The sequence below is a fragment of the Bison bison genome, unplaced genomic scaffold (assembly GCF_000754665.1).
Source record: "Bison bison bison isolate TAMUID 2011002044 unplaced genomic scaffold, Bison_UMD1.0 scf7180017864239, whole genome shotgun sequence".
In the NCBI taxonomy this organism is placed as follows: domain Eukaryota; kingdom Metazoa; phylum Chordata; class Mammalia; order Artiodactyla; family Bovidae; genus Bison; species Bison bison.
The window spans coordinates 996,586-1,008,018 of NW_011494811.1; the positions used below are offsets into that span (position 1 = coordinate 996,586).

The window sequence follows — 11,433 nt, forward strand, 5'->3', positions numbered from 1 at the left end:
ATTCATTTTGATATTTGGCAAAACTAATACAATTATGTAAAGTTTAAAAATAAAATCAATCAATGCAAACAAAAAAAAAAAAGAAGACTAAATAAATGGAAAGATTCAATATTGTAAGGATATCGATTTTCAGCAGAGGAATCTACATATCCAATGTAATGCTAATAAAAACTCTAAGTCCTTGTAGACTTTGCCTAGCAGACTCTAAAGTTTGTATCAAAGATCAAGAGTAGCAAAGTCACTCTTGAAAAAAAAACAAGGTACAAGGTTTGCCCCACTAGGTATCAAGTCTTGTTACAAAGCTATAGCAATTATGATTTGTGTGGTAACTACATAGGCATCAACTATATTAACAGAACAGATAGAGCCCAGAAACATACCCACCATTTACGATAAAGTGAGTACCACAGATCAAAAAGGAAAAGATAGTCTTATAATAAATACTGATTAAGCCAGTTATATATAAAGAAAAACAAATCCTAAATCCATACCTGACAACAGAACATAATAATTTCCAGTACAACTGAAATGTGAAAACAAAGAAACATGAAATTTTAAAAAGACAATCTCTGAGAGTATTTCTTGATATCTGGGTAGAAAATAATTTCTTAAATAAGACAAAAAAACATTAATTACCAAAAAAAAATCAATAAACTATAAATTTAAGAAATGTATGATAATCAAAAGAAATCTTAAGAAAAGCAAAATGACAAGCTATAAACTGGAAAAAGACATCTGTAATGTATATAACCAACAAAGGAGTAATATAATGAGTATATATTTTTAAAATTTACTTTTAATTGAAGGATAATTGCTTTACAATATTGTGTTGGTTTCTGCCATACATCAACATGAATCAGCCATAGGTATACATATGTCCCCTCTCTCTTGAACTCCTTCTTCTTAACAAAAAAAGGAGAACTCCAAAGAAAAATGAAACAAGAAATAAACAGGCACTGGAAAGAACAGAAAGCTTAAATGGACCACATATGTGGGGTAAGATGCTCTGCCTCATTAGGAATCAGAAAGGTTAACTATTGACAGAAGTCAAAATAAGACACGTCTAACACTCAACTGTTAAAATGGAAAACTAGTGAAACTTACAAAAACAACAAAATCAAATATTCAGGCTATGAAACAAGAAGGACTTTCACACACTAGTGGTGAAAGTAAAAACTGGTATTATTGTTTTGGCAAACAGTTTGGAATTACCTAATAAAACTGAATGTGAAAATGCCCTGTGAACCAGCTTGCGAATGTCAGATATACACATGTGGCCAAAGAAACATATGATAATGTGTTATCTGAGCAAAAAACCTAGAAATAATCTGAATGACTATCAACAGAAAAATGGATAAACTGTAGTCTACTCCAACAGTAGTAGACTATACAAGAGCAAACACAAATAACAGCTGGAAGCATCAACATGCGTAAGTCTACAAAATATGAAATTCTGCACAAAAAAAGCCCTTCACAGAGAAAAACAGACAGTATGATTGTCTTTAGGATGTCTTAGGCAGACAAAATTAAGTAATAATAGGTTTATTACTATCTACAAAGACAGTAAACCAAGGGAATTTTAAATAAAGATCACTCCTGAAAGGAAAAGAGTAGAATGAAATGAGAAAGACTTGTATTTGTATAATATCCTATTACTTAAGTTGTGTTGTGGTAAGTATTCACTTGGTTATTATTCTCTAAATTATACATATACTTGATATACTGTTTGAAATATACATTTGACAATAAAATTTTTTTGAAAACTAAAAGAAAATAGAAAAGATAAATAACATAAGCATTAAGAATATATACAATTATCCAGAACTAATCATATACAATTTATACAGAACTAGTAAGAGCTAGCAATTACTGAGTTGTTCCACGTATCAAAAATAGTTCTAAGTGCTTTGCATATATGATCTCATTTAGCCTCATAATCCTAAAAGATGATGCTGTGAAAGAGCTGCACTCAATATGCCAGCAAATTTGGAAAACTCCAATCCCAAAGAAAGGCAATGCCAAAGAATGCTCAAACTACCGCACAATTGCACTCATCTCACACACTACTAAAGTAATGCTCAAAATTCTCGAAGCCAGGCTTCAGCAATATGTGAACCGTGAAATTCCTGATGTTCAAGCTGGTTTTAGAAAAGGCAGAGGAACCAGAGATCAAATTGTCAACATCTGCTGGATCTTTGAAAAAGCAAGAGAGTTCCAGAAAAACATCTATTTCTGCTTTATTGACTATGCCAAAGCCTTTGACTGTGTGGATCACAAGAAACTGTGGGAAATTCTGAAAGAGATGGGAATACCAGACCACCTGACCTGCCTCTTGAGAAACCTGTATGCAGGTCAGGAAGCAACAGTTAGAACTGGACATGGAACAACAGACTGGTTCCAAATAGGAAAAGGAATATGTCAAGGCTGTATACTGTCACCCTGCTTATTTAACTTATATGCAGAGTACATCAAGAGAAACGCTGGGCTAGAAGCACCAGCTGGAATCAAGATTGCCGGGAGAAATATCAATAATCTCAGATATGCAAATGACACCACCCTTATGGCAGAAAGTGAAGAAGAACTAAAGAGCCTCTTGATGGAAGTGAAAGAGGAGAGTGGAAAAAGGTGGCTTAAAGCTCAACACTGAGAAAACTAAGATCATGGCATCTGGTCCCATCACTTCATGGGAAATAGATGGGGAAACAGTGGAAACAGTGTCAGACTTTACTTTCTTGGGCTCCAAAATCACTACAGATGGTGACTGCAGCCATGAAATTAAAAGACGCTTGCTTACTCCTCGGAAGGAAAGTTATGACCAACCTAGATAGCATATTCAAAAGCAGAGACATTACTTTGTCAACAAAGGTTCATCTAGTCAAGGCTATGGTTTTTCCAGTAGTCATGTATGGATGTGAGAGTTGGACTATGAAGAAGGCTGAGCACTGAAGAATTGATGCTTTGGAACTGTGGTGTTGGAGAAGACTCTTGAGAGTCCCTTGGACTGCAAGGAGATCCAACCAGTCCATCCTAAAGGAGATCAGTCCTGGGTATTAATTGGAAGGACTGATGTTGAACCTAAAACTCCAATACTTTGGCCACCTGATGAGAAGAGCTGACTCATTTGAAAAGGCCCTGATGCGGGAAAGATTGAGGGCAGGAGGAGAAGGGAATGACAGAGGATGAGATGGTTGGATGGCATCACTGACTCAATGGACATGAATTTAGGTAAACTCCGGGAGTTGGTGATGGACAGGGAGGCCTGGCGTGCTGTGGTTCACGGGGTCGCAAAGAGTCAGACACGACTGAGGGACTGAACTGAACTGAATCCTAGAGATAGTACTATTATTTGTCTCATCATCCAGATGAGGAAGCCAAGGCATAAAAGTTTAACTCCCCCAAGGTCACACTATCAGGAACTGATTCAAGCCCCTGGCAGATTAAGTGCAGAATCTACATTCTCTTTGCTTACCCACTAAATGGGGGTATGCATTTCATAACAGAAATAGAATAGACTTAAGAACTATGTAGAATCCACTAAAAAATTTATGCACATACACCATACACATATACAAGGGAGTCCCTTGGACAGCAAGGAGAAAAACCAGTCAATTCTAAAGGAAATCAGTCCTGAAAATTCATTGGAAAGACTGATGCTGAAGCTAAGCTCCAGTATTTTGGTCACATGATGCAAACAGCCGACTCATTGGAAAAATCCCCTATGCTGGGAAGATTAAAGGCAAAAGGAGAAGAGGGCATTAGAGGATGAGATGGCTGGATGGCATCACTGATGCAGTGGACATGAACTTGGGCAAACTCTGGGAGATGGTGAGGGACAGGGAGGCCTGGCATGCTGCAGTCCATAAAAGAGCCAGACAAGACTGAGTGACTGTACAACGACCACACAATGTCTCTGAGTGAGGCTTTCTATTTTAAAAGCTGAGTTCCCTCCAAATTTAATACATTTATCATCAAAATTCTACTGAGATTGTATGGAGAATGAGCAGACAAGGGAACATCTCACAAAAAACTAAGCATACGCATGAGAATAACTAAGATAATATTAAAACAGTGATGAGCTATTCACACTGCTAAGTATTAAGCATACTAGAAAGCCAGTGTATTATAAGCAAAGAGATCAATGGGGCAGAAAACAGAGCCCAGAAATGGACATAATAATGCATTATTCATTCACTGTTGTTGGTCCTAACAAATCTGAAAAAAAAAATTAGAAATGTTCTTCAGATTGACTACAAGTTAAAAATAAAAGATAAAATGGTAAAAATACTGAAAGTACACACAGATGAAAATTTACATAATTTGGGGGAAAGAAAAATATCTTACAAAACTTGATATCAAAGACAGAACTAATAAACTTGCACAGAACAGATCATAAAGAAATTAACTGTGGCATATAAATACATAAATAAAATGCCATAAAGTGAGGAAAAGTATTTGACATAAAAGATGAGTTGATATCCTTCATAAGTATCTTCTCCAAACCAACAGTAAAAAATTAACCACTGATAGGAAAACATACAACTCACAAAATAACAAATTTAACTGGAACAACATAAGGAAAATGCCTCCATTTCACTAGTAATCTGAAAACTGAAAAAATTAAACAATGATATATTTACCAGCTTGTGAAAATACTAAATAATCAGTGCTACCAAAAGAGGGGGGAAAAAAAAACCTCCAACTGCTCATCACAATAATTAAAACGTTAAAACTCTTTGGACTTTGGCAATATATATTAAAAAATGTGGCATAGTTTTTGAGTAATTCTACTTCTGCTAAATCATGATAAAAAAATTTTAGTCATTTAAAATTTAAACATCACAGTGATCTAATACTTAAATTTAAATTAGAAAATAAATAACTAAAAACAAGATAGCTAAATTAAGCTACTGTATACCCATAAAATGGAATACTGTGCAGTCATTAACAATACTATCACAGGGGAAAAAAAAATACTATCACAGGAAAAAAATGTTTTCACTAATTTGAAATATTTCCTGAGTACCTATTAGTGCAAGACACTGTTCAAGAACCTAGGAATAAAATAGTTTGTAGGAAAAACAAGGCACTGCCTTCAAGAAACTTATAAATGCCAACAAATGATTAAGATTATTTCAGATAGTGATTTATGCTATGAATAAATTATCACAAGAGTAAAATATCTGTTCAATGAACAAATGAGATAATCATGTTAGGGATGAAGGAAAATGTAACTGAAAAAGGACAAAGGCTGTAAGTGCACTGAAGATGGCACAGAAATACTGCCCTGTCTTAGAAGATGAATATCCCCTTTTAACGGCATTATTTACCTTGATATAATATATTATACTGAGTGGAAACATGGCATAGTGGTTAAAAGCATGGACTCCAGAGCCTGAATGCCTGGATCACTTGATCCTTCTCACCTTACTTTCCACATCTGTAAGTCAGGGATAATAATAGCATCCATCTCATAGAATTGCTTCTGAGGACTGCATGAGCTTAAAAATGTTGTATGCTCATAAAGCAACAATTGAAGAGTTACAATAGGGACACCTATTATTTCTATGAAGTCACAACCTTTTGACTGTAACAACTAAATTCCTCTGGCTGAGGCTGAGGTAACAGGGTAGAATGTGACTGAGAGCAGCAGGGAGAATATTTTACCTGAGACAGGAAAAGAAAGCCTCTAGGAGGGGGTTACCACTACACAGGAATCAGTCAGGCTAAGGTCGAGGGAAGGAACAGCTAAGTTTCTAAGGTAAGAATATAAAATTGAAAAAAAATTTACAATAAAGGGAACACTGCAGATTATAAGTGTCAAGTAAAATATCATCACAACTTAAGATGCATACACATTTTATATAAAAGTATGTAAGTATATGTACATACATGTAACTACATATATGTATAAGAAAAATGCTTTGATTTACGAAGTCATATTTTATTATTTCTTTAACTTGTTTGCCACTGCTTTTGGTCTTTGGTGTGTTTAATGATTATACAATTATGATTATTATCATTCAAACATGTTGTTCATTAATAAGGCCAAGGATACCGATTTATCTCCAGATAGTCACCTTTGCTATTGTCTAATGTGACAATCATACCTGTCACTGTATTGATACTGGTAAAACCAGGTGAACAGAAGAGGCCTGACACAATAATCACATCACTGGACACAGGCATCACTGTACATCTTTAAAAACTGAGTGGCACAAGTTTCCTTACCTCGGGCCATTGCTATCTTTTCTCCGTGTTGAACAGTTGCCTTGCTCAGTTTTGGATCGCTGATCTGTGAACTCATTTGCGTTCCTATCTACAATCTCTCCAGCATCCAGGGCTCTGTGGAGTCGATAGTTGACCATCTTCAGAACAATGAAAACAGCAGCTATCACAGGACAATAAACTGCTACTATAATCATGGAAGAAGGAAGGGCCTTAAAGAGAAAGAAAAGATAGGCATTTTAAAATCTTTTATACTTTATTCAACTAGAGAAATCTGTAGCTAAAATAACAAACACACACATTCTCACACAAAGCAACGACTGTGTTCCTAACACTAAACTGTAAAAGTATAAGACAGCACTATCTAATACAGTAGCCACTTGCTACCTATGGCTAGCGAGTGCTCGAAATGAGGCTAGCCTGAATTGAGATGTGCACTAAGAGTAAAATAACAATGGGTTCTGAAAATTCAGCATGGAAAAAAGGGTGCAAAATATCTCAGTCTTTATATTAGTTGTTGAAATATATTTAGATTATATTGGGTTAAATAAAATATATAATGCAGCTTCCAGAAAATTTTAAATTACCTACATGGCTCACTTTACATGCCCAGTGGACAGCACTGGTATAAATAAAGTTCATGCCAAAAAGCTTATAATCCAAACAGAGAGTTAATGTATCACATTACATAATATGTGAATAAGACAGGGTTGTCCTCCAAATATAAATAATCCTTGTTTATGTGCTCCCTGTTAACTTTTTTTACGATATAAACACACTCATTTCCTTGGGCAGCAAGGTAAAGACACTGTGTTCACTATCTATGCTGACCTCACTGTCTCTTAAAAAATAAAAGTTGTTAATAATTAATCTCATAGATTAACTATGAGAGAAACTGTAGAATTGGGGGAAAAAAATTTCAGGTCTGCCTTTCAAAACAAAGAGTTAACCAGAAGGTCATATTTCTCAATATCTCCTTTAATCAGACATTTTTCCTGAGACCGTTTAACCATAAATTTGTAACTAGTAATACAACTACCATTCCCCTGAGGCCTTTCTTTGCTGTCCTATAGTAAGTCACAGTTCAATATCTAGCTATAAGAAAAAAACTGAACAGCAGTTTTGCTTCTAAGTTCAAAACACTAAATTCATTCAGATTATTCTTTTAAGTCCAGGCTCTCTCCTTGTGTGGTTTGGGATCTTTGTTGCCAACTACTAAAGTAGCTGGTGCTTCTACTGAGCTACAACATAAACAATCATTGGTCTATTTGGAGACAAAAACGGAACTTAAATTTTTATTAGCTTTAAAGTTGTCTGCTCTGTCCTTGTGTAACAGAAAAGGGAGTAAAAATAAAACAGCAAAAATAAATCTGGCAAATGAAAACAAAAATTAGCAGAATTTCAAAGCAGTATGCCTGGGAATGGGGTGGTGAACCATAGGTACTAATCCTGTCCTAAACCATAAATTCCATCCATCAGTAATATCTGAACCAACTTTCCTTAATACCTTTCCAGATAAAGAAAAACTAGACAGCAATAACAAGGGGACTGCCTTCCTTCCAGAGTCCACCCTCAAATCCATCAGTCCTGTGGCTATTTGGCTGGGCACAAAGGGTCAACTGGGGGAAGAATTAAGAACCATTTTTCTAGAGCTACAGTGGGACAGTCAATTGGCACTGGGATCTAGCTTTTCTACTGGTATACCTGAAGCTTGGGGATGCTACCTTTACTTAATCATCCTAATGGAAAATTTCTTTTGGCTTATTCACCAAAAAAAAAAAAGAAAGAAAGAAAGGTAAGTGCATAAGCTAAATCCTACCAAGTGCAGAATTCAGTTCCCTATCTGTACCACCTTTCACTTCCGGCAGACAGAGAATGCTGGGGGAAAAAGGAAGATGAAGGTCTTAGTAACCAAACATTGTCCGTAAACTTGAAAATGACAATTAATTAGAGGTAAAGGAAGAGGTTAGGTCATAAAGAAAAGGATTTTTTTTTTTTTTGGCCACACTGCCCAGGATCTCAGTTCCCAGACCAGAGACTGAACTCAAGCCATGGCAGTTGAAATGTGGAGTCCTAACCACTGGATCTCCAGGAAAATCCCCAAAGGAATTCTTTTATTTTTATCTCATCTTTTTAGTCTAAAGAGTATGTATTTTACTACATAGGCAGAACTTTTGCACAAGTAAGTGAGGTAGTCACTTCTGAACTTTAGGACAATCCCATTCATCAAGGCACCCCATGGTAGGTGGGTATTAGGGGAGATGTTTATGAAAGTGTTACAAGGAACTGGGAAGAAGAACCAGGAAGTAGTAATATCTTTAACTGCTTAGTATTTTCAATACACCTATCTATATTAGCTTCCAGTAGGGTTTATCCCATTACTTGTGGAGTCCCCAAAGGAATGTTTTTAACCTTAGAGGTTTCCCATGGAGGCTGCCCCCAAAGGACTCAGAAAGGCCCTCGTATCACAACCACAGCTTGAGGAATTCAGCCCTCTTGCCACAGTCCCCTTCAGGGGGTTGAGGTTAAGGATTCCAGGTTAAGTTTTTCCTTTCAGAGGATGAGGCTGCAGAAGACAAGAAACTATTCCCATTGTCAAGATTCAGACATACATGCCCAAAGAAAAAATCTCAAAATATAATTTTCTATAATTCCAACTACATAGTTAGTCAAATTGATTTCAGCAGGCCACCTGGGAACCTCTCACAAGCTCAGAATATATTTTCCCCAAGGCACTGGCTTACAAATGAACCATTGAAACTTGAGCCTACCCATATTCCTGCCCTCTCCAGGAAGCTCAGACAGTAAATAATCTGCCTACAATGCAGAAGGCCTAGGTTCGATTCCTGGGTTAGGAAGATACCCAGGAAAAGAGAATGGCAACCCACTCCAGTATTCTTGCTTGGAGAATCCCATGGACAGAGAAGGCTGGTGGGCTACAGACCGTGGGGTTGCAAAGAGTCGGACACGACTGAGTGACTAACACATACACACATACGTATTTCTGCACGTTAGAATTTTATCTACATACTATTTTAATATGAATAGAACTATTAAAAATACTAAATCTTTTTCTGTTTACACTTGCATTTTATATTTATGTCACTCTAAAATAAAACATGTACTTGTATTTACATTTTTATCTACAGTAGAATGTGCTTAGGAAAGCAACATTAAAAAATACATATCAACAAGCTGGAAAGAGACCAAAGTAATATATACAGTACATACAGGCCACCATCAATATACATGTGTTAGGAGTAAAGATAGGCAGCTTAAAACATATACAAGAAGACAGAGCACAAATGCGAAAAATAAGGGAGGGAATAAAAGTCCTAAGAAATAAAAGTAAGGCTGTCTACTGATGGACTAAAATTATCTTCCATATTTTATAGGAATTTTTCTATACTTTAAATTTTCCCAACAAGAAAAGAAAAAGCTATTAGATGATCTGAATCTGTAAATTCTGGTCAAAGTCAATGTCTTTAGTTAAAATGTTATACTTGAGTGCAGGCTGAGTTGCTTAAGGCGTGTCCGACTCTTTGTCACCCCGTGGACTGCAGCTCACCAGGTTCCTCTGTCCATGGGATTCTCCAGGCAAGAATACTGAAGAGGGTTGCCAGGCCCGCCTCCAGGCGATTTCCCAACCCAGGGATGGAACCTGCATCTCCTACTTCTCCGGCACTAACAGGTGGGTTCCTTACCACTCTATTTCTACCCTCCTGTTTCATAAAACAATTTTGTTCAGTTCATTTACATATATCTTTAGTTATCTAACTAAAAGCCATCATGAAAAAAAAAAGCCATAATGAGTTATCTAACATAGGCTTACACAGCACATTATCATCATTTTGGCATATATCATTTAAATTATTACATTTTGAATATGTATGATGTTGTTACTGCAAACTGTGTTTATAACAGATACCCATTTGTGTTTTATTAGGACAATTTTTATTCCTTTTCTGTTCATCTCATAAATGCATATTCCTATCTCCGTATCAACAAAAACAAGACCAGGAGCTGACTGTGGCTCAGATCATGAACTCCTTATTACCAAATTCAGACTGAAATTGAAGAAAGTAGGGAAAACCACTAGACCATTCAGGTATGACCTAAATCAAATCCCTTATGATTATACAGTGGAAGTGAGAAATAGATTTAAGGGCCTAGATCTGATAGATAGAGTGCCTAATGAACTATGGACTGAGGTTCGTGACACTGTACAGGAGACAGGGATCAAGACCATCCCCATGGAAAAGAAATGCAAAAAAGCAAAATGGCTGTCTGGGGAGGCCTTACAAATAGCTGTGAAAAGAAGAGAAGCGAAAAGCAAAGGAGAAAAGGAAAGATATAAACATCTGAATGCAGAGTTCCAAAGAATAGCAAGGAGAGATAAGAAAACCTTCCTCAGCGATCAATGCAAAGAAATAGAGGAAAACAGCAGAATAGGAAAGACTAGAGATCTATTCAAGAAAATTAGAGATACCAAGGAACATTTCATGCAAAGATGGGCTCAATAAAGGACAGAAATGGTATGGACCTAATAGAAGCAGAAGATATTAAGAAGAGATGGCAAGAATACACAGAAGAACTGTACAAAAAAGATCTTCACGACCCAGATAATCACGATGGCGTGATCACTGACCTAGAGCCAGACATCCTGGAATGTGAGGTCAAGTGGGCCTTAGAAAGCATCACTATGAACAAAGCTAGTGGAGGTGATGGAATTCCAGTTGAGCTATTCCAAATCCTGAAAGATGATGCTGTGAAAGTGCTGCACTCAATATGCCAGCAAATTTGGAAAACTCAGCAGTGGCCACAGGACTGGAAAAGGTCAGTTTTCATTCCAACAGCAAAGAAAGGCAATGCCAAAGAATGCTCAAACTACCGGAAAACTGCACTCATATTACACGCTAGTAAAGTAATGGTCAAAATTCTCCAAGCCAGGCTTCAGCAATCTGTGAACCGTGAACTTCCTGATGTGCAAGCTGGTTTTAGAAAAGGCAGAGGAACCAGAGATCAAATTGCCAACATCCGCTGGATCATGGAAAAAGCAAGAGAGTTCCAGAAAAACATCTATTTCTGCTTTATTGACTATGCCAAAGCCTTTGACTGTGTGGATCACAACAAACTGTGGAAAATTCTGAAAGAAATGGGAATACCAGACCACCTGACCTGCCTCTTGAGAAACCTATATGCAGGTCC

General features: G+C 36.6%; 1 protein-coding gene across 1 annotated transcript in view; it reads right to left on the reverse strand.

Annotated features, from left to right (window-relative positions):
• The window catches only part of PCNX (pecanex homolog (Drosophila)), a gene marked incomplete at its 5' end in the record, with an annotated part of 186,085 nt that overhangs the window by 149,211 nt on the left and 25,441 nt on the right, over positions 1 to 11,433 (reverse strand). The window contains one exon of the mRNA XM_010846813.1: positions 6,229 to 6,437. Within this exon, the coding sequence (XP_010845115.1) occupies positions 6,229 to 6,437 (209 nt within the window). The remainder of the gene's footprint in view (positions 1 to 6,228; positions 6,438 to 11,433) is intronic.